General features: G+C 35.5%; 1 protein-coding gene across 1 annotated transcript in view; it reads left to right on the top strand.

The window, feature by feature from the left end:
* The first annotated feature begins 1719 nt into the window (after positions 1-1719).
* Positions 1720-24309, top strand: part of ATP11A (ATPase, class VI, type 11A) — a 61374-nt gene continuing 38784 nt past the window's right edge. Inside the window, exons 1-10 of the mRNA XM_014944082.1 lie at positions 1720-1866; positions 12246-12335; positions 13548-13628; positions 15600-15707; positions 16538-16666; positions 17079-17182; positions 18608-18658; positions 19878-19942; positions 22684-22765; positions 24062-24212. Coding sequence (XP_014799568.1) covers positions 1720-1866; positions 12246-12335; positions 13548-13628; positions 15600-15707; positions 16538-16666; positions 17079-17182; positions 18608-18658; positions 19878-19942; positions 22684-22765; positions 24062-24212 — 1008 coding nt within the window. The remainder of the gene's footprint in view (positions 1867-12245; positions 12336-13547; positions 13629-15599; positions 15708-16537; positions 16667-17078; positions 17183-18607; positions 18659-19877; positions 19943-22683; positions 22766-24061; positions 24213-24309) is intronic.

Here is a 24309-nt window from a genome sequence, read left to right as displayed (position 1 = left end):
TGTAGTTAATAGTCTGAGTCCAATAGGTTTTCTTTCTATATTTTTTATGTTCTCACCCACTCCCAGGAAAGTCATGCATATCAAATAAACAATTATTTTATAAGCTTAACTGCTCCAGATTTTCAGAGTGTTGCAAGATTTTGTACATACATTTCAACAATAATGTATATTGAAAGTTTATTCTTCACTTATGTGTTGCACTTAAGGCTGTTGAACAATCATGTAGAAATGAACCAATGAAGGAAATGCTAGGGTGAATATTTTTTTAAGTTTGAGAACTAAATGTTATTTTTGACTTATTAGCCATTGGTGTACTAGTAAAGTAAATGGGCCCAGAACTATTGACAACAAGACTAGCTAGAAAAGAAGATACCATATCCATATGATTAAACTCCCTCTTATCAAGAATTCACAGCTACATCCAGCTGCTTCAGGAAGTGATGCTGTGGTTGTGTTAACTACCAAACTGCCCCTGGTATTTGTTTGGTGTTAGTTTGCTAAGTAGCAGTTTGACAGTTTACCCTTAGAGACAGACAATCAAGCACCAGCGCCCAGGAGCACTTTCATGACATATGTAATATTCTAGATAGATGTAACTGTTAAAGATGCAGAAAAGAAGCTTCCCTCTAATATGCTCAATGAAAGTATATGTAAATGCGTCATTACAATATAAAGCAGAATTTTTGAGTTTAAATTGATTAAATATTTAAATTACAGACTTGACCAAATGATTGTTAGAAGAACTGGTGCCTGGGCTTCTCTATGTAGGACAAAGTATTAGGAATGTATTCTGTACTTGAGAAATATTTTTCATATGGTAGACTGGAATTAGTAAGACTGTTGACTAAAGGATGAGCATTAGGGACTTGTATTTCAAGTCCCTAAAAAGACCCTCCAACTTCTAAATAAAAAAAAAAAAAACAACATTTTGTAAAGACCCTCCAACTTCTAAATAAAAAAAAAAAAAGATAATTTTGGTTTTATGTAAATAGTTCTGTACAGAGATTTGTACTTTTTCTACAGTGAATTGAAAGCATAGAAGTGCTAACTTTGGACAAGCTGTAAGGTGTGGTGGAGTTTCATGATGCGAACATATGAACATTTTACTTTGGCTCATGTACTTTTTTCTACTTGCATACACAGCTTTCATTAAAGAGCAAGGGACCTGAGTTAACAAGCTGAGGTCTTTTCCTGGCAATCTTAAGAGTCCCTAAATCTGTTTGTGTCTGGGGAAATCATTATTATTAGTATTTCAGAGAACACAGTGTTTCACTTTACTGCAAATAAAGTACCAAATTATGGCTGGCTAGTCATAAAATTGAGATGTACTTGTCATATATATATATATATATTAAAAAGTTTATAATTACCGTTCTTTTTTGTCAGTGATAAAATGAGTAGCAGCCACATAACTCTTAGTAAATATCTAATTTGTCTGAGAAAATATTAAGCCATTTTTCCTCTTTTAGTTACAAAACTAAAAAGTCAGAATAGTAATTTTCATCAATTCCTTTTTGTTGTCTTAAGGGACACTTAAGCAGTGCAATTAAGGCAAGACTTTTGACAATTGACTTAGTTTTACGTGTTTTACCAGTCTTGAGATTTTATAGAGAAGTGTGAGGGGTCCCACACTGATGCCTATGTATGTGTTGATCAGACACATGGTTAGTTAATTCAGTGCGTGGCTCATCTTACTGCAGAAATACTAAGTGAACTGACATGGTGGCTGTTTTTCCCCCACAGTGTGCTGGAGAAGAGAATTGGGTGGACAGTCGGACTATTTATGTTGGGCATCGTGAACCACCTCCAGGCACTGAAGCGTACATTCCACAGAGGTTTCCAGATAACCGAATAGTCTCATCAAAGGTAGTAGTATATTCTTTCATTCATTTACATATATCAGAGTCAGCTATTCTTTGTGGTTTTGTTTATTTCCTTGAAGATTTTCTTACTATATATTTGTGCTTTACCGTAACTGGCAAAGGTAAAATGAAAGTATCTCAAGTATATTCCACAAAAGCTAATTGCCTCCAACATGACCAGGAAGAGAATGACTGCTCCAGTGTTTACTGTAGTACATAGTAAAGTCTTAGAGTGATAATGTGCTTTTCCACAAAGGAGTAAGAAAGCAGATTTCATTTGGAGTAACCCTGGAGTAAAGAAAATTTTCCCAAGGAAAGACCGCATCCTTCATAGTCTAAAGCAATACCTCAAAGTACTATAAAATAGTAAGATCGCTATAAGTGTTCAACAAATGAAGCATCTCCACGGTAACGGTGCTAATGCCCTCAAAAACTCTTATTGAGAAAATCCCATAGAAATAATATTATTTTTATACACGTACAAGTGAATCATTCTTGAACTCTTCATATTGTGATAAATTTGTGCCCTTTAAAGTGAGGGACAACTGGAGGTTTCTAACTAGTAAATCTTTGTGTAAGCTTTGGGAACTTTCTGTGAGCAGTTGGGGTGTTGGTGCACTCCACCTGTTTAGACTGACTTGCTTAGCAATGGCATGGAAAACTGGACATTTGCAGCTTACTGTATGGCTAACACCCCAAGAACGTCCCAAGTTTTTAATGTGCTTAGATTTTAATCTTCATGAGTACACACCTTTAACCAATTATGAATTCAAAAGAATAGCTCTTTTTTATCTCATAAATCTCATCTGGGACATAAATAAAGCCATTGAAGTTACTACTGATACTTTTTGAAATAAAAGCGTCCTACTCAACTCTGCAAGATGTTTTACATCTTTTTGTGATGATGAAATTAGTGTTTCAAGTTACTGTGCTTTGCTGAGTGAGATTTTTAAGTATGACTTAAACCTGGATTGAGCTGAGGATCCCTGCCAGCAATTTGTGAATATGTATGATTTAAACTAGTTCAGGAAAGAGATTTCACTTTGTTTTTATTTAGATATAAAGCATGTTCAGTTAGATGTTAAACTCTTTAGTCGTGAACCGTATCTGTAAAGAGGTTTTCATAAACAAAAGATTATTAGTGACAATTCTCAAATTTTCTGTTTATTGATTAAATGTCACGCTTAAAAAAAATGAAATAAGTTGTGAAAGTAAATACAGTGGTGATATTTCAGTATGGAACAGAGTTCACATAAATGCTTTATAATACTGAACAGTTCCTTAGACTGCTTAAAGCTCAGTTTTAATGACAGTTGTCTTTATATGAGAACTCTCCGTGCTGTCTTGCCTGTACTGTCCCTTTCAAGTAAACTCTGTTATTCACAAGCTCCATCCCAAACAGCCTGCGTAAAGCAGCATTGCGACTAGACTTGCATTCCTTCTGGTTCTGTAAGCTAGTTAGCTCTTAGCCTTCCACTCTGTCCTTGAGCACTCATAAGTGGCCTGAGGGACACCTACCACAGCTTAGGAAACACGGCTGTAAGCTTCCTGAAAAATGACCGAATGTACAAAATTAAGATCAAAAATTGTTAGAGTAAGATAAAGATACATGCATGCAAGCACACTGTATAATGTTGCCTCAACCATGAAGGGTATTTCCTTCATCTTTTGGCTATGCTTTTATAGGTCTTTAATGCTTATATAAGAAAGTATATGATTGCTCTTCAAGGATGAGGAACTCTAATTATCCAAGTACAGATTTGACCAATTTAAGATGAACTGAGTTTCTAAAAGGGTAGTTTAAAACCATGAGAAAACCTCATCAATTAGACTATCTGTATTCTGCTGTACTAACAATTGTCCTGTTGTAAGCCCTGAAAAAAGAAGGCAGCTTGAAATAGCTAGAAAAGTCTAAGGTTCATGTTATTTCAGTCCAAAGGTAAACTTTACTGTGCTTTACAAGAGGTTTTCTGGTGTCAGCAAGATGATAATTTGATTCCAGTATAGAAGGATATTTCTTGTATATTGCAGTGTCACTGTGGAATGTGGTAAATGTTCTGTCTGCTTAATGACGTATCACTCATCATGAAAAATTATATCTAAATAGACCTTGGCCAGACGAAAATAGTGCTTTGATGTGATGTGTTAATTCAATTACAGTTTTAACAATGCATTACAAACAAAAAGGCTGTGTTGAAATAATAAGCAGCAAAAATTTATGTCTTTTGGATTGTGCATGCAGTTTGCTTATGTTCTAGAGGTAGTGACCTTTGTAAGGTGGATCCGTATGTTGATCTAACTTTTAGCTACTTCAGCTGCCCAGAGCATTAGCCTTTAAAGTAACTGTTGTGTGCCCTTCATTGAGTTTATCATATGACAGTGATGCAGTACAGCAAAATATCAGCTGGTAGAAAATCCTAATGTTACAAATGAAAAGAAAGAAAAAGTAATTGAATTGGCAGGGAACTTGCTTTTTTTTTAAAAAAAAAAATTATACACATTTGAAATTTTTTACTGATTAGTAAAAGTGCTATATCAGAAGGAAAATAAGTTAAACTATACAGCAGTAGCAGTTAGCAGAATTTAGTGGAAGACAACTTTTTTTCCTTCTTCTGAAACAGGATTACAGGATTTTAAAGAGTGATGAATTACAAAATAACTTTTTAATGTGAAACTTCCTTAAGGTCCAAGCTTCGTGTTTTTGTGCCAGGAGTATCCTAATCAGTATACTAAATAGAGTATTTGCACATGCATAGTAATACGTGAATGTCCCTGACCCGCTAAGAATTGCCAAAGGTCCATCTGACACAGTGTGTTGTCACCAGCAGTAGATGCCTAGGGAAGAAAGCAAGAATAAGTAAGCATAGAGTGATACTTCCCCCAAATACTCTCTTAGTATTTGCTAATTTGTAATTTAGCCATTCTGAGCCAAGTGATGATTTTGTATTTAATAAGTTTTTAATAGATTTCTCCTCTCTGACTTCCTTCAGTACTTTTTGAGCCCATGTAAATTTTCAGAATACATAGTTAGGGCACAGTTAAACTGGGAGAATGTTTGCCAAAAGAAACTATGAACCTTCATTTTGAAATGCTTGCTCATTTCAGTTCATGTTCCGAGTTCTTCAATCTGAGAACAGCTGTTATTCCCTGTTCATCTCCTTGATTCTGTTAGTGATCTTCCACCATATTCCTTTCCAGGCTCAGTAGTGGTCTGTTCAATATTTGCTTGTGTGGAAGTTAGTTCATGCCTTTGCTCAGGTTTGGTCTGTACCTTTTCCTAAGCCAGCTGCAGAGTTTTTAAGATGGAAAAATGCACAGAGCATTCCAAGTATAGGCAAACTATGGATTTATACAGTGGCATTGTTACTTGAAGAACTTGCCCTAAAGTAAAGAGATTTCATTCAAATTAATTTATGATATGAAATTATGAAATGCTGACTTGTACTGTAGCTTTATTCCTGTTCTTCTTATAAAAGAACAATGGGAAAACAGTACTAATATTAACTCCTGTTTTGAAACGCTGTACAACTATGTTCATGGACCAGAAGTGCTCCCAGTTTTGTTTCACAAATAATACTGTCTTCCGTTGTCTGCTTGTTTCCTTGGGACTTCTCATCAAATACTGATCCAAACATTGATTTGTACGAGAATGGCCTGAAACGATAATGCTGCCTGTTGAGAATCCTATAAATTGCAAGGGAGACCTTAGCTACCTTCAGTGCTAGTCTGATTAATTGTGAGTCATCTCAATTGCAGTGACTAATAGTTAAATAAAGTTAAGTGATTCTGACATGTTTCAGAGGCTGTTGTTGAAATGTTCCTTTCTTCCAGCAGAAATTCATGCCCTTGTGCTATACCTCTTCCCTGCAGCACTCACTCTTAGTGTCATTATAAAACACAAGGACTGAGGGGTTCCGATTTCTCATTTCATTGCTACCTTTAGAAAAAATGTTAATACTGAAGCTTAAGGAAATATTAAAATGCCTCCACCAAGATGAGCCATTTGGAACCCAAACCTCTCCAAGGTGATGCTTCATAATTGGAAGGATTTTTCTGCCTTCTCTAGGACCATAGCAGTTTCAAGATGAGGAGTCCAAAACAGCCCTAAGCAATGACATTTGAAAGTCAAAAAAAAGCATCCAGAGCCCACAGTGGGAACCAGAATGAGCATGTATTTGTGAAGCTGATAAATATTTGTGTAGCATGCCATGTGGGGGCATGGGACAGGTACCAGTGCAGGGAATATTGGTGTGTGCGTTTTAGTGTGTACATACTGATCTGCTCTAAAAGCAGCTGTAATATGGAGCTCCCAGGTTGTGCACAGATAATCCATTGACTCACAAGCCATACTGGCTGAAGCAGAAGGTCAGATCCAATACTGCAAGTGTTAAATAGTCAGGCTTGCCCATCCGTGTCAAAGGGACAGGAACTGTTAGTAATGAAGAAGAGTAAGTGAGCATAATCAGCAGGCAAACTCAAATGCTTCTGAATCAATTGAACTCTGTCTGGTGCCAGCTCAGGGGCAGCAATACCTGTGATGGGATGGGAGTGCGTGAGCGTGCAGTTTTCCTTCCAGGCATGATAATACAATTTCCTTCTGTGGACAGCTGCCAGTGTCTGGAGAGAGCACAGAAGAGCTGTTAGCTCTTGATGCTGCTGCTAGGATGGGATTTCCAGGGCAAAGGCTTTCTGCAGCCTCCCTTGTCTTCCCAGGAGAAGCCAGCTACCCTTCCCCTGACTCTTCCATTCTCTCCTGGTACTGCACCTAACAAAGCCTTTAAGTTAAGTATTTCGTATCACTATGGAGTCTGCCTGCAGTGAGAGAGATGTAGAAGAAAGGAAGGAAAGCAAGCAGGTCCAAACTCAACACTGGGGACTGTAGTTCACCTCACTGTACATATCAGAAAGTGAAGCTTGCTCACTCACATCTTCTGTTTTCCTAATGCTTTCTGTGACTTCTGCTGTAGTCAGTCATCCTTGCTGTTGTTTTTTTGTTTGTTTTTTCTTTCTTTTTCTAATTATAAGAAGATAATCTTCCAGCTTCGGGGAGATGTCTTTATCAGAATTGTTCCTGGAGGTATAGCCCCTATTTGATAAGATTCAGAGTTGCTGAAAAAGGACTACTAAAGATAGGCTGCTTGCTTTATAGTAGAAATCCTGTTTTGCCTGCAACTATTTTTAAGGAGCCCTATGACCAGTTATGTATGCTTGTTCATTCAAATGTGTAGGCACCATTTGAACTAATTTCCCCAAATCAGTTTCATTTTTGCACTCTCTGAATGTACAGTTGTCTTTTACAGAATCACAGAATCACCACGGTTGGAAGGGACCTCTGAGATCGAGTCCAACCTTAAAAAAAAACAAACACAAAAAACAAACAAACAACAAAAAAACCCCACCACCAACAAAACAAAAAACACAACGCCCCACCACATCACACCCACCCACAAACCAATAATCTCGGGCACTAGAACATGCCCTGAAGAGCCACGTCTACGTGTATCTTGAATACCTCCAGGGATGGTGACTCCACCACCTCCCTGGGCAGGCTGTTCCAGTGCCTGACCACCCTCTCAGTAAAGTAATTCTTCCTAATATCTAATCTAAATCTCCCCTGCTGCAATTTTAGACCGTTTCCTCTGGTCCTGTCATTATTCCCTTGGGAGAAGAGGCCAACCCCCACCTCTCTACAACCTCCTTTCAGGTAGTTGTAGAGGACAATGAGGTCTCCCCTCAGCCTCCTCTTCTCCAAACTAAACATGCCCAGTTCCCTCAGGCTCTCCTCGTATGACTTGTTCTCTAGACCCCTCACTAGCTTGGTGGCTCTCCTCTGGACGTGCTTCAGCACTTCAGTGTCCTTCCTGTAGTGAGGGGCCCAAAACTGAACACAACACTCAAGCCAAAAGCCCTACACATAACAGAGTTTACAGTGATCCCTGTCGTGTGAACCACCCAACATCATGTGGTGTGGGGAAACAGGGGGCTCTTCCTCAGTGGAGTGGTTAACACTGCAGGTGGTGTGCACGTTAATACTTTCATCAAAATATAGTAATTTTGTGTATTTCTACATTGATTCCAAATTGTCCTAAATTTTGCAAAGTGTTTTTCAAAATTTCATGGCTATTACTATACAAATTTTATTGAGTCATATATAAGCACAGAATTCTGAAGTTTTTTGCTTGAAGTTGAAGAGTTGAGACTGATTTAATACATCAAAGAACATAGATCAGTTCTGCTACAAACTTCCCATGTGGTTGTAAGCAAGTCACTTAAAATAGACAAGTCATTCTCTTGACTCAGTTCTTAGGATTTCAGCTAATTGTTGATTTCCTTTTCCACACTCTTTACTATGGTTTTCTCTGTCAGTTTTCTAGTAGTTAGACAAATTGTGTTTGAATTTTTTTTTAACATCTTTATAAATAAAGCTAATTATTAAGAATTTGTCAAAGTTTTGATCAGACCTTTTTAAACTGTTCTGTTGAAGGGGATAACTATATGTAATACATATAATACTTAGGTTGTTTTAATAGTGTAATAATATATAAGGTATTATTATATATAAAATATTATGTGTACATATATACAAACACATACAGTCCAGTTGTAAAGCTCGTAGCTTTAAGAATGTATTGTCTCCTGGTAATTGATAAGTATTATAAAAATCTGTGTATTAAAAGTACTAAAATCACTATGGACATGCTCAAGTTTTGTGTATGTGTCTTGATCTGTTAAAAGAGAAACATGGAAAAACTTAAAGAAGCGACTGCAACTATTGAGCTTTTAATCTGTTCTTCCCTGGGTTTATTATCTTGAAGATGAATTCTGTTTTTCACATGGGAAGAGAACAAGCATAGCAAGATAGCAGCAAAGTAGATGTTTTTGTCAGAATAGCATTTTAAGCATTTACAAGAAACAATGGAAAAGGTTGAGGGAAAGGAGTGAAATCGGAGCAGATTAGAAGTGAGGTGACTGTTTAAAACAAATAAGCTGTAAGAAATTGAGATGTTGACAGAACTCGATGCAATATGGAGTGCTTTTTTCTTATAGCTCCAGCTTTTGCTGTGAAGTGTTTACTTAAGAAACTCCTTTACTTAAGAAAATATCTGCCTCTTAGGATGGAAAGAGAAGCCTGAAACGTGAGCATTCTGGCATACGGATATCAAATGAAAAAGTCAAAATAAAACATTTAAAAAAATTAAACCATTGTTAAGAAGACCCTATTTTATATTTTTGAATTTATGAGGCTGGCTTTAACAAGGAGGTGTTGGAGCTGGAAGCAACACAGCATTAGCAAAGAGGGATGTGAGAATTGGTAAGATGGAGCAGGGGCATGAGTGGGAATAGTGCAGAGGTGCACATAAGTAGTCCAAGCAGATGATTACAGAAATACACCAGCACGGCAGGTGCTATTAAGATTATAAATGGGAAGAAAATCTACTTGAGTTATGCTGTTTTGACTTGAGACAGACTGATTTTACAGTTCTTTGCACAGTGCTTCAGATGCATCTGTTCGCACAATGTGTTCATCTCTTGGATGAATATGTAACTACTACTTGCTGTCTGATGTATTACCTCCTGTATGCAAAAGGCAAGTATGTGCTGTGGTCCCTGTCTTTTTGCAACAATTGAAAAGATTAGTTAAATCTCCCCCAATTTAAAAGCTTCCAAGTGTGTAACTATTATTTGGATAACCTTGTTTCCTTCAAGTGAGTTATAGTGAAAAAAGGTAGTTAAATTTATGTAAACTGCTTTTCAGAGTTTACAAAGAGCATGACTAGAAATTATCTGAAGAGGAGAGGTGGGATTATCTGGGAACAGTAATCTGATGAAATTAATATCTTCATTTTTATTGTCTTCTCTTTGAAGATTTTTATTTTGTTCCTGTCTAACTAGGGTAGAGAAACTGCCTTGAATGCAGTCATGAGATAAATCTTCTTCTGAGTGGCAGCCACTCTGTTGTTTCTCCTGGGAGTGATTATGGTGGTTAAATATTAATTATCCATTTGTAGATACTTCTCTGGGCTACTGATGGCTGGAGCAGGAAGAGATTCTGTCTAGACATCTTAGTGGTCTGTCTTCCATGCATAAACTCCTTCAAAAATTGTTACTTCTTTGAAGAAGAATGGGCAGAATAAAGATGCACTTTGGATGTCTGAAACCCAGAGTAATAAAGTACTAAAAGTCTGTCAGGTTGTTTGTAAATAAAGTTTTAACTTCTCTGTGTTAAAGAGGCATCCATTTTAAGTAACAGCTCTCAAGTGATCTGCTCCCAGGTTATTCGTATTTATTCAGGTAAGAAGAGCTGCCAACTAAAGGTAGAGCTGTGGGAAAGATCACTGCTTGACAGGGAAAGCAGTGAGTTGAGGTTGGAATATGAGGAGATTCGGATACTAAGGGTAAAGATGAACATTCAGCCTTTGTATAGATTGTTGTTTTAACTAATTTACTTGACTTCCTCAATCAGATGTTAAAAATAACTAGTTAGTCTGACAACTATATTCTGTCATCACGCTTTTACTCAAATAACCCTCTAGGAGGTTTAAACAGAAAGTTATTGCAGAAGAGATTACAGTTTCATATTATGAATGGTGGTTTGGGGAGCTTGTATAAACCATCAGACTTCAGTGGTCATAAAATCTCTTTAACATGGAAAAAACACTTGTTCTATCAAAAGAGCTAAACAGAAATGTAAACAAAAGTTTTTCACTGAAACCTCTGTTCATTTTTCTTTCTCAGCAGGCAGAGATTAATAAAGATATTACTAAGATTAGAAAACAGAGATTATTTGTCTGATAAAGTTAATGATGAAAATATAAAATTATTATCGTAGAATACAATCTACATTGTCTTATATCACAATAGCAGCTTTGAATTATTGGGACTGTTGTGCAAGGAAAAATAATCCAGTCCAACCGGTTCTCTTTCAAAATTCCAAGAGAAGTAGCTGGGTAGCAGGGAGTGCAAGCAGCATTCCAGTCTGATGAGAAGTATTCTGATTGCAAGACAAGAGCACTTGACTTTCCAGTCATTGCATGTATGCCTGTCTGAGTTCTGGCTTGCTCACAGGTGATTTAATATTGAGATAATTATTAAGCAGGGTGTTTACTTAAGGCATATTTAGAATAGATACTGATTGTCGGCACATGATAGTAAAAAGAACATCTTGTTCCTATGTCTTACACATCTCCAGGCTTTAAGCCCCAGCAGGTAAAAAGATTATTCTACATAATAGGAGTTTCACGTACAAGTAAGGCATGCTTCTTGAGAATCCTTTTCATCTGCTGTTGTAATAGAGGTATTTTCCTTATAGGTCTCTGGCTGTCTTTGCTTTCGGGGCCAAATTCAGAAAATGTCTAACTCATGGCATAATTTGCATATCAGCAAGTATCAGTGTAATCTGGCAAGAAAAGACAAGGCACACTTGTAGCAGAGGAGATAAATAAGGAGAAGCTGCTTAGCCTGTCGTCTTTGAAATGAAAGTTACATTGGAGTTGTCATTCTATTACGTGTCAAACGATAATTTGGATAATAAGATTATACCAATAAGTGTTAGTTTTCTCAAGCCATTTTTCACACCTTTTTACACATTTGTTGAACAAATTCAGTTTCACGCATTCAGTTGATATTTTTACATATGTTCCAAAGGTAATGGTTGCATTTTTTGGGGGAGCTACAGAGTGAGCTGTGTATAAAGAACATGGTTGAACCTGGTGCAGGAGCATTGGAGGGGGCTAGATGACATAAGGTGTTCTCTCTCTTGCTTTTATATGACTTTTTTCCTTTGAGGTTTTTTGCTTTTTCTGTTGGCACTTGTATATACTGTTTCTTATGTAATTTTATTAATCTTTAGATAGTTTGTAAGATCAGTAGAGGAATATGGAGCCATTTACTCTTATTCACTGCTATAGTTTATTTTGAGGAGTGTGTTTGTGCCTAAGCAGAGGAACAGAAGAGGGAGTGACAACTTTTATTTGGTCAACTTGCTATGACTGCATAGTTAACTCTTAGAGTGCCACCTACCTTCACAGGCCATGCATACAGAATGGAAGTGAATTAAAAGTGCTGTTTGAAGTGACTAAGATGTTTTTAAAGTCCATTGATGGCTTTAAATAGACTGTTCTGTAACTAACTCTCTGAATGGAAAACTAGCAATGTTGCTAGTCAAAAATTATGTTAGTCCCTCATACCAAGATTATCACAGTTCAGGAAATTGATATGATTCTATGACTACATGATTGCCAATTTAAAATTCTATTTCAGTAAAATATTAAACAGAAATACTCTTACTTCTTGTATAATTATGAATTTGTTTGATTTTTCAGAACATAGAATGCATGTAACAGTTCTCTCACAAACACTGATAATCTGTGCATTTGTTTTCAGTACACGTTTTGGAACTTTATACCAAAAAATTTGTTTGAGCAATTCAGAAGAATAGCTAACTTCTATTTTCTCATCATTTTCCTTGTTCAGGTAAGCTATCCCCATTTTTCAGTACACTTCTGGACTCTTACTAAAAAAAAAAGAAGTTGACAAAGGTTTAAAAATGCGGTGATTTTGATGAGGAGGTAAATGGTTGAGCCTGGACAGCCTTTTACACTGATGGTGTGACAAAAGGAGTTCTATTTCATTTCTGTCTTGTAAACACGAGTCTAAACTGAAGAGAAATTGACACCATCACTGGTTTGATAGCAAGACATCTTTAATTAAATTGAAAAGAGCAAGTGACATTTTTATTGTTATTTTGTAATAAACATCCACATCAGTAAAGTCATTGTTATAAATTATGTTGATGATAAACGTTTGTTGGTCTTGCTAAAGATGTATTTTTAATAGCAGAATGATATCTTGGCAGAAATTTTCAAACTGCACTGACATCAAAGCCTGTAAAGAAACTGAAATAAAGGTGCTTACACCATGCGTGATTAGGGCAGTACATAAATAAATATTTGGTTTTTTAATTACTACCTCAGATAACTAGTTTGCTGCTTTCTAGGTGTCTTTGTTCTGAACCTTTCACAATCACGTAGATCTGTTAAAGAGTAAAAATCTTACTAAGTTAAGTGAAAAGCTGTATTTGCTCACCAGATTGTGTAGAAAGAAAAGCTATGCAGATTCCCAGGATGGTTTAGATTTTCTTATCATTTGAACTCCCTCCCTGGGTTCTACCTCTTTGTTTATAATTGCAGAAGCCACAGCTCAATTATTTCAGGATTTACTCCTTGCATGGATAAGAGCAGCTGTATTGTATAACATGTAAAAATAGCGCCATGCTAATTTCTGATGCTGTTCAGTAATTTTGCCTCCAAAGCTGCAGTTTTCCAGCCTGGCACTTAGTTAAACTCTTGCAAGCAAATATATTTACTAGGCATTAATATCTGAATGTTAATGTGATTTAAGTACAGTATTGTATCTTCTCATAGCATATAGTTCCTTTTCAAATTTTGTTAGCATTAATATCTGAATGTTAATGTGATTTAAATACAGTATTGTATCTTTTCAAATTTTGTTGGTATCATATCTATTCGTAAAATTGTATTAAAGCACTGTTATTTTTAATTTAAGTTGCTTGGTGCTTTTTAACATATTGGTGAAAAATGATTACCTGAAACAATCTTGCCTGAAAAATTGATTGCTTACATTCACAAAAATATGACCAGAAAATATTTGTTCCTTTTGTTGCAGTTAATTATTGATACACCTACTAGTCCAGTTACAAGTGGACTTCCACTTTTGTTTGTCATCACTGTAACTGCTATCAAACAGGTGAGTAATTTAGTGAGAAAAAATAACACTAAAGAGAACGTTATTATTTGTATTGCATTTCAATTTTCACAGACTTTTTTGTGTTAGACTGTCTTAGGGCAATGCCTGAAGAATGATTGCGTTGAATTTTGAAAGAGTGCTCCTCATTATAGCCCACAACTCAGAGGGAATCTATTTCTTACATGTGTGATGGGCTGCAATGATTAAAATGATGACTAACACAAAGGGGGATGTGGTGTGTTGACCCTGGCCAGCAGACAGACACCCAGCCTCTCGCTCACTCCCTGTCCCAGTGGAAAATAGAGGGAAGGTGAAGAGATTCATGTATGGTGTTAGTGACACTTTGATAAGGAAAGAAACAGGTATGCACATGAGCCAAGCAAAGCATGGAATTCATTCGCTGCTTCCCATTGTCAAGCAGCTGTCCAGCCACTTCCTGGGAAGCAGGGCCTCAGTATATGTAATGTGGAGTTAGGAGGACAAATGCCATCACCACAAATGACCCTCTTCTGCCTGCTTTCCCTGAGCTTTGCTGGGTGAGCACAATGTCATACGGTGTGGAATATCCCCTTGGTCAGTTTAGGTCTGCCACCCAGCCCCTTACCTGTCCCCAGCCTACTGGCCTTTATTGGGCGTGGTGGAAGGTTGGAGAGAAAGCCTTGATGCTGTGCAAAGTACAGCTTTGTACTGTTTTGTACAGTTTCAGCAGTAGCTGAAACACTGGAGTGCAACCGACACTGGTTTACCCCCAAGTACAAAGAACAGCAGCATATGCACTGCTGGGAAGAAAGTTAACCTCATCCCAGCCAGACCCAGAACAGACAGTAATTTTGATTGTCCCTTATTAGGATAACTGAGTACCTTCACAGTCTTTATGCTAAATGCAGACTTTTCTTTCATTAGTTCTAAAAGAAACTACGGAGAACAGTGTTTCCATTTCTTTATAGCGCTAACTATGAACAACTCAATATATTCTATAGTAGAATTCAGCTCTTGCTGGTGAGCGAAAGTTGTGATACATGCGATAGCTAGTATTTTAGGTGTGGGTTTCCCACTCTTAAGATTTTAAAGGTTATGCTTTGGAGTCTTACTGTCTAGATTATGACATACTGTGCCTGTCTCTTTGAGTCTTTCTTCTGACAATTGTTGTAGACTTTGGGACCTGCTTAAGGAGCTGTACCAGTCCCTGGAAATATATTACGCTGTAGTTATAAAGACTCTGTGGTCTCAGATTGTCTTTGAGAACATTCTAGGTAGTGATACTTTGTTCTTCATTGAATTCTCAAATGTACTCAAGAGTTAGGTGTAAAAATACCATGTGGTGTTTTCTGTCTCTTAACCATTGGACCTTTTGAATGGAAGGTTGCAGTTTCCTTGTCCTTACTTTGTTTATTTGTATAAAGCACAAATTCATGGGATAATTGAGCAATCAAAATAGGTTACTCTGCAAAGTCTCTTGAAACGAAATTCCTCAGGACTATATATATTGTATATGCGGTTAAAAAGTTTGACATAATTGTATGTCAGTCAGGAAATATGACCACCTTCAGCCATGTTGTCACCTTACCAGCTTTCAGTATGGAGTCCCAGTCTTCCAAAATCCATTTTCTGCATTTTTATCTTCTCAGCAATCACTTCCATAAGTACTTTACACTTACTCGAGAGTCAATAGAGCATGGGGAAGAGATGATTGCTTAAACACCAGAAGTTTTTCTACACATTGTAAACATCCCTATTCATCAAAATATATAATTTTGTTCACTAATTATAACCTTGAATGCATTTTTCATTTATGTGCAACTTGACTGTATTACTGACATATATCACAATTTCATTTATTCTAGTGAGAATATTCTCTTATTTTCCCTTATCTTGATCCAGGATAATTTTTAGAATTTTGGTTGCAAGGTAGAGCTGTTTTGTGTTAGCCAAATGTGCATCAGTGTGTCATTCCATTTCACTGTTTTCTAGGGTTATGAAGATTGGCTTCGACATAAAGCTGACAATGCAATGAACCAATGCCCTGTTCATTTCATTCAACATGGTAAACTGGTTAGAAAGCAAAGCCGAAAATTAAGAGTAAGTAACTATAACTTAAAAAATTTTAGGAGTTGGACTTTACTTCATGCTTCTTGTAAAGCAAATTATACAAAACTGTAGTGTGATAATGCTGTAGCATGTAATACATTTGATGGAGATTAGATCTACAATATACTAATTTTTAATGTAATTCAATGCCTCTGAATAAAGTATTTTTAGAAGCTAGATATGTTTCTGCTTTATCTTTGCTTTGTTAACTCCTCTCATAGCTGTTCTTTTCATTTTTCATTTTTTTATCTTCAAATTTCACTCATAATTTGTCTTTTGTCTTTTCTCTATTTTCAGTCCTCTGTGGTTATGCACATTAATAATTTATTTAAGCCTGATGATGATAGTTAATGCTACTGATTTGTCCTATGTATAAAACACATATATAAGTATACATAGATACAGAACACATTCAGAATACTTTCTTCATTACCCCTCAAATCCCAGTGTCTTCATTGGCCTTCTGAATGCTGCTACATTCCCTTCCTGGTATTTCGAAGGTTATGTTCAGAAATTAATTTATGCCTTTTTTTTTCTGAGTGTTTTTTGTTGTATTTTTGTTTTCTTAGCAGATTAACATTTTGTCATTATCCTGAGAGAAAAGGTAATACACAGTAGGCCTCAGTCTTTCCATGAGGTGTAATACAGTTTTTCAGAGAGTTAGAGTTTTTCTGTAGTTTTTACTCCTGTGGTAAAATCCTGGTGTAAATAAAAAAATGATACATTTTCAAGATATTTGAGTGAACCTAGGTTTTAAGTCTGAAATCTGGGCTGCTGCTTAAATGATAAATGCATTTTATTTTGTTGTGTTTTTTCCCTAGGTTGGAGATATTGTAATGGTGAAAGAAGATGAACCATTCCCATGTGACTTAATATTTCTATCAAGTAGTAGAGAAGATGGAACATGTTTTGTTACAACAGCTAGTTTGGATGGTGAATCTAGTCACAAAGTAATAAAATGTTCTACATTTTCTTCTTAAGGCAAATTTTGCATTTAATTTTTACTTTGTGCTTGTACGTGTGGGCAGATACACTAGCGTGTGCACTATTTGTGCGAGTTGACTTCATGTTTCTTAAAGTATTATCATTTTATGGAAAGTTTTAAAACATTTATTTGTGATTTTGTGTGTGCCCAGTACTAAATGTACTTAAATGCTTTCATGGTGACCTGATTTTGAGTACACTACAAAGTACTTGCATATAATGTAAAAAGATGCCCAATCAGGAGCATTTAAAGATGCATCTTATTTGAGCTATGTAAAGGATAATAAATCTATTTCATGATGAACTGTTGTGTATTAATGCCTTATGTATCTATCCTTACTTTTTTTAAATTTTATTTACCCCTTCTTATATATCCAGACTTACTATGCTGTTCAAGATACGAAGGCATTTCGCAATGAACAAGAAATCGATGCACTACATGCTACCATTGAATGTGAACAACCTCAGCCTGACCTTTATAAGTAAGAAAATAATTCTTACCTGTTTCATTTAAGGTACCCAAAGAATAAATTGTAAGAGTATCATAATGAAAAGATACTGGCTGCATCTGGCTGGTTAGAGTGGGCCCCAGAGTGAGCTTAAAGTCAGGTTAGTCTTTTATACATGCTCCTTTCCTTCGGGTAGTTCACTGGTCTGCTCCAGCTCAACAAACCGCAGTGGTGGATCTTTCTTTCCAAAGGCACATAGTCAGGGGAGTGGACCCAACAACTCCCCACAGTTCCCTTTGCCATCCAGAATGCTAATGTCTGGCTTAATCCCTTTTGGTTTGAGGTTACCTGTTTTGACAGTGGTATTGCAAATACAGTGTACTGAATCTGGCTGGAATGGGGTTAATCTTCTCCTTAGCATCCCATGTGGTGTAGTGTTTTTGATTTGTAACGAAAACAGTGTTGATAACACAGGATGTTATAGTTATTGCTGAGCAGTGCTTGCACAGTGTCAAGGCTTTCTCTGTTTCTCACTCTTCCCCCCCCAGCAATAGGCTGGGGGTAAGCAAGAGACTGGGAGCTGACACAGCCAGGACAGCTGACTTCAGTTGACCAGAGGGGATATTCCCTGCCATGTAATGTCATGCTCAGCAATAAAACTGGGGATAGTCAAAAGGGGGTAGTCTTTCCTGGCTCTGCATCAGTCTGCTTATGGGAGGTGGTGAGTGGTTGTCTCTGCATCGCTTGTTTGTTTGGTTTTTTTCCTTTATTTATTAAACTGTCGTCTCACTTTTGCCCTTCCAGTCCTCCCCTGTCCTGCTTGGAGGGGACGACTGAGTGAGAGGCTCATGGGTGCTTAGTTGCTATCCAGTATCAATCCGCCAAATAGACATAAAATGTACTTGGAGATATTCAGAGGGAAAGTTGCTTATTGGCTTTATGTTTTTGTTTTGTTTTTAACTTAGTTGTAGGCCTTAAGTTTTTTAAAGGATAGTAATCACACTGTTACTTATCTCAGGTAGCATAAAGAATAAGATTTCTTGTGTAATTAGAAGATTTAGACAGAATTCTATAATCTTTTATATCTTTTTGTATGCAAACTTTACACTGGCTTCCTGTTCTGTGTGTTTTTTATCTACGTGTTTTAAATACATCCATATGTATCTCTAGTCTTGTTTACTTCCTGGATAATCAAAGCATGTTCAATTGGAAGCTGTTTGCTCACTGTAATAAATATTTAATATAGAATTCTTCTCAAATAATCTATTCTCACATATACTTTTTAAAGATTTTAAAAGTGAGAGTAGTTTACTTTTTAAAATATTTATGTGTTTTACATATGCATCTGTGTATCTGTCCTTGTGACTTACATTCAAAAAACTGTAATACCAGGACATACATACATAAAAATACACAAAATAGTAGTGCTGTTAAACTGCATGTGTGTTTCCTTTGCAGATTTGTTGGTCGAATAAATGTTTACCATGATAGGAATGAGCCTACTGCAAGGTAGGGAAAATCCAGGGTTTCTACTCATTTCATGATTTTTAGAATTGAATAAGTATCAATAATGAGAATTGCCTTTGTTTCACCAACATTGTGCTACCTTGTCTTACTGATAGACTATTTTTCTCATTCACAGACTGTAATTTCATTATCATAAATATTTCATCTTCTAGTTATATTTCTCTTAATTTATGTCTTTATTCAACTTCATTTTTCATTTGATATGTATTTAGTTTGTAAATTACGTTTATTGAATTTAGACGGTACTTTGATAATACTGCCCCATTAGCGTGGGGTCTCAGTACTACACCAAACAGTATGAATGGTATCACTTATGTATGTCTCTCACTTTTTTCTTCATCTCAGAGGAGACTGAGCTTGCCCAATCATCATGTTTAGTTTTACTAAGGGTATTTGTACGTTTGTCTAAAATGTCTACAATGTTGCGTGTGCTCAAAAAGATATCGTCCAAGGAAATTCGTTTTGTATTCAATTTGGTTTGGGCTTTTTTTTTTTCCATTGCTGTATAAATAGAGTGTGACAGTTCTGCATTCTGACTGTCTATAAAGTAGTCACTTATACACTTATACTTGCATTTTGGCTTTTTTTTTTTTCCATTGCTGTATAAATAGAGTGTGACAGTTCTGCATTCTGACTGTCTATAAAGTAGTCGCTTACACACTTATACTTGCACTGATACAGTGGTTTATATTACGTATCACGCTCGAAAAGCATTATTTTAAACTGCGTGGGGATCCTTGCGTTAATTTCCCCTACTTATTAATTTTTTTTACCTATATTGATCTTTATGGTTTGAAAAGCATACAGTAAGTATCAAACAGTATCTTATATACCATTTTTACTTAAAATAAAATAGAAGAATCTGTTGTCCATAATAAGTAATTCTAACATACAAGCCACTATAGATTATATAAACCTAAATAAAAATAAGTACTCATCGGATGATGAGTATTTAGGTATGTGGTACCTGCAGATACGGATTTTAGATGTATTGGTTTAAGACTTAGATTGTGAAATTATAAGCTTAATTTTAGGCATCTGTTTATTCATTTGTTTAATTTTACTTAGAAGCTTTAAATTCTGCTTAGTAATTTTGTTACACAAAATAAAATATTTGAGTAAAACTAATAGCCTTTTTTATGTGGCTTCCACCAGGTCTGCTGTTTCTCTCTAAATATCTCGGAATACTTATCTTTTGCAGGCCATTAGGATCGGAAAATCTGCTTCTTAGAGGAGCCACTTTAAAGAATACAGAAAAAATCTTTGGTAAATATTTCTATTGATTATTTAAATGGACCCCGAAGTAATAAGCGAGCACTACAACCCTACAGTTGCTACTGAGCGTATGATTTCTATTGAATCACTTGATTTACAACTTTTTTTTTAAAGTTTACTGTTGCTATAATTGCAGTAAAGTAACTGTTATTGTGGTGTACAATGACTAGAGAGATTTTTGGGAGGCAATTTTCTAGTTTAGTCTTTCAGGATTAGTGAAGGTGACTCAAATTCTTCATGCAAATATATGGCTTTTGAACAAGCCCTATGAATTAATGTTGTTGTTCCAAAGCAGCTAATGAGCTGTTAAAAAATGGGAAATCTCTTTTGTTTATTTTTCAGAACAGACAGATAACCCACCCATATAGAAATATGGCCTATAAAAAAACCCACCAAACTACTTAAACAGTTCCTGATCAAAATTATTTATTATTATTTTGTGTATATGAATTGTCTTTGTTCATGAAATATTTTGAATATTTTAGTAGAAATGGGAAGCACAAACTGACATATGTTTTTTGGAAATTCTTCAAGAAAGTCTAGTGGGAGTTGTAATTCTGTTGTTACAAGTCACTCTTTGCGTAATACTTATCTTTTGCAGGCCATTAGGATCGGAAAATCTGCTTCTTAGAGGAGCCACTTTAAAGAATACAGAAAAAATCTTTGGTAAATATTTCTGTTGATTATTTAAAGGGACCCTGAAGTAATAAGCAAGCATCAAACAAGGTTACAACCCTACAGTTGCTACTGACCATATGATTTCTATTGAATCACTTGATTTACAACTTTTTAATAAGGTTTACTGTTGCTATAATTGCAGTAAAGTAACTGTTATTGTGGTGTACAATGACTGGAGAGATTTTTGGGAGGCAATTTTCTAGTTTAGTCTTCCAGGATTAGTGAAGGTGACTCAAATTCTTCATGCAAATATATGGCTTTTGAACAAGCCCTATGAATTAATGTTGTTGTCCCAAAGCAGCTAATGAGCTGTTAAAAAATGGGAAATCTCTTTTGTTTATTTTTCAGAACAGACAGATAACCCACCCATATAGAAATATGGCCTATAAAAAAACCCACCAAACTACTTAAACAGTTCCTGATCAAAATTATTTATTATTATTTTGTGTATATGAATTGTCTTTGTTCATGAAATATTTTGAATATTTTAGTAGAAATGGGAAGCACAAACTGACATATGTTTTTTGGAAATTCTTCAAGAAAGTCTAGTGGGAGTTGTAATTCTGTTGTTACAAGTCACTCTTTGCTGGTGACAAAAAGGTCAAGGATACAAGTCATCCTCTATCATTTAAAACTTCCCTGCTCCCAAGAAAGATCATAGTGTTAAAAAATGGGAAATCTCTTTTGTTTATTTTTCAGAACAGACAGATAACCCACCCATATAGAAATATGGCCTATAAAAAAACCCACCAAACTACTTAAACAGTTCCTGATCAAAATTATTTATTATTATTTTGTGTATATGAATTGTCTTTGTTCATGAAATATTTTGAATATTTTAGTAGAAATGGGAAGCACAAACTGACATATGTTTTTTGGAAATTCTTCAAGAAAGTCTAGTGGGAGTCATAGTTCTGTTGTTACAAGTCACTCTTTGGTGACAAAAAGGTCAAGGATACAAGTCATCCTCTATCATTTAAAACTTCCCTGCTCCCAAGAAAGATCATAGATAGCTGGGAACCACTTAGCCTAAAATACTCAAAATCTTGCAAATTTTTCTCCAAAAAGAGCATAAAAAGTATGTATGATTTAAACTTGCTGTGTCATTTAAAACTTCCCTGCTCCCAAGAAAGATCATAGATAGCTGGGAACCACTTAGCCTAAAATACCAAAAATCTTGCAAATTTCTCTCCAAAAAGAGCATAAAAAGTATTATAATTTAAACTTGCTATCTTTGCTTTTAATTGTAATCTAAAATAGATAAACTAATATAATTAGTTTTGTAGTAAGTATTTCTGTAAACTTCAGAGGATGGTTTAAATATTTCTATTAACTTGTATATCGGGCAGAGATGTTCCTAATGTGAATGGCTGTTTCTGCTGTGCCTAACACATAGAGTGTTTGCCATTACCCCAGCACAATCCATAAGCTATATTATTTTATTTTAACAATGTACAGGTGCAGTGGTTTAACAAGTACTTAAAATCCATCATCTTGTTTGCAGCTTCTTTCAGTTGTTGTATTTAATCTTCTGAAGTTTAGCCACTCAATCTCTGTTATCAGCAATAAATTGGTAATATAAAAGATCACTGTTTTCATGAATTATTAGATTTTCCTGAAGCAAGCAAAATCAGTCGCTGCCTTTTATTCTCCTTAGATGTATCTTGTAGTTTAGCCCTACCTGGATTTTCTCTTACAATGTATGACACGATTCTTAAATTAAAGGAAAAAAAAACCCACTTAAAAACTCAAGGGGATATATTCAAAACCCGGCTTTGGTTTGGCTTTAATGCGCAGCAAGTCTTAGCAATTGGGAACTGTGACTCTGGAATGGGATAAAATGCTGCTTAAAATTTCCATCTAAGAACCAAGCTATTAAAGTCATTTCTAGTTTTTGAGTATCGTCCAAATCTTTGTTCTTTTTCTTCAGACTACAGGGAATTAAAGAAATGACAGAATATCTAGTGAATAGTGACTAGAATATCTAGTGAATTGTGCTTTTATTACGTTACTATATTGTGCAATCTTTAGTAAAATAAGTTGTCTGATTTCAGGTGTTGCTATCTACACTGGCATGGAAACTAAGATGGCATTAAATTACCAGGCAAAATCACAGAAGCGATCTGCTGTAGAAAAGTAAAAATTCTAATTTTTTTGGGAGGGTGTGGAAAACTGCATGCTTGAATGGTGACAAAAACGGGATTTTTTTTTTCTTGATAGAAGCGTATCTTGCATTGATTTAAATTAAAGAAGAGATAGAGGGACTTAAAATTTGCTTTTTTGTGTGTATCATTTTTTTTTATTTACAAATGAGTCATATAATGACATATAAATGATATTCTCTGTACTGAATAATTATCAAATGTTGAGTGTTAAAAAAAAAACAACCTTAATTTAATTCTTACCTTTATAAGATATGATGCCTTTTGCTGCTGTTCCAGAAGATTTTCCTTTCACTGGTTTGAGTACACCTACTGACACTTTTCCGAGACTGTGTACTTCAATATCCTAACATCCCTTTTTCTTGCAATTCGGTCTTGAATTCAGAAAAAAATAACTATTGATGCACTTGACTTTGGATCAACTGCAGTAACACAAAACCCATCTGTGGCATGTTTTCCATGGTATAGCTAAAATTAAAAGTTCTATACAGGCATAGATGATGGGAAAGGAAGACACTGCTATCCTCAAGAGATGAGCTGGCATTGATTGCTTACTTTTCTAAAATTAAGATTATTTTCTAGTTCTGCTCCACTATCTGAAATCATCAGCTCTGAGTAAGATGTCCAATCTTGTGGAAAAAAAAAAAGTATATTATTGATTAAGGCAAGATGGACAGACCGGCTGACAGACTTCCTCTTACGCAGTGACTGAGCAATGATGATATATCTCTTTCTGTTGTTATTGATGTAAAACTCATGGCTTTTACTTCATTCCTATCATTAATCTAAATATAATTTTAAATGTGAAGTTTTCTTGCTCTTTCTTTTTTTAGATCTGTCTAGGAAGAGTTAAAGCATTACAGCTACATAGCAAAATGTTCTCAATAGATTTATATTTCAATAAAAGTACTTATTTCAGTATTTTCATATTGGTTCAGGGAAATGGCATAAGAAGGTCAGCAGATACCAGCCTGGTTATTCTGTTATGAATCCATCCGTGCTATTGTTTCCACTAGTGTACTAGGCTTGGTAATGTGTCACGCATATTTTTGAAACAACTATACTATAGCATTTAATATTATAAATAGAAAATGATCCTCAGAAATATTTTTCTTCATTGGGAAAACACTGTGGAGAAGTTACTTAACATCGTAGCATTGTTAGACTTGCAAAATGTTAGGCTGAAGCACATGCATAACATTTTTTAATAAACCATGTAGTTAATATGCTAATGGATTTTTATTTTGCCCTTTTTTTTTTTTTTTTTTTTTTCAATGAATGTATTCCTTATTGTATACCTCTGCATTCTCATCAGTAAAGCACTAATAAATACTGTCCTGAAGTACGTCTGGCAGAGTGAACCGTTTCGTGATGAGCCATGGTATAATCAGAAAACAGAGCCAGAAAGGAAAAGAAATTTGGTATGGAAATAAATTAAAATACCAAAAAAGTTTCACTAAACAATTTACAAGAATCCTACTAGAAAAGTATATACAGCCTGCTTACTTACCAATCATA

This window comes from Calidris pugnax, unplaced genomic scaffold, assembly GCF_001431845.1.
Source record: "Calidris pugnax isolate Ruff unplaced genomic scaffold, ASM143184v1 scaffold69, whole genome shotgun sequence".
Taxonomy (NCBI): domain Eukaryota; kingdom Metazoa; phylum Chordata; class Aves; order Charadriiformes; family Scolopacidae; genus Calidris; species Calidris pugnax.
This window is presented reverse-complemented; position numbering and strand designations above follow the sequence as displayed.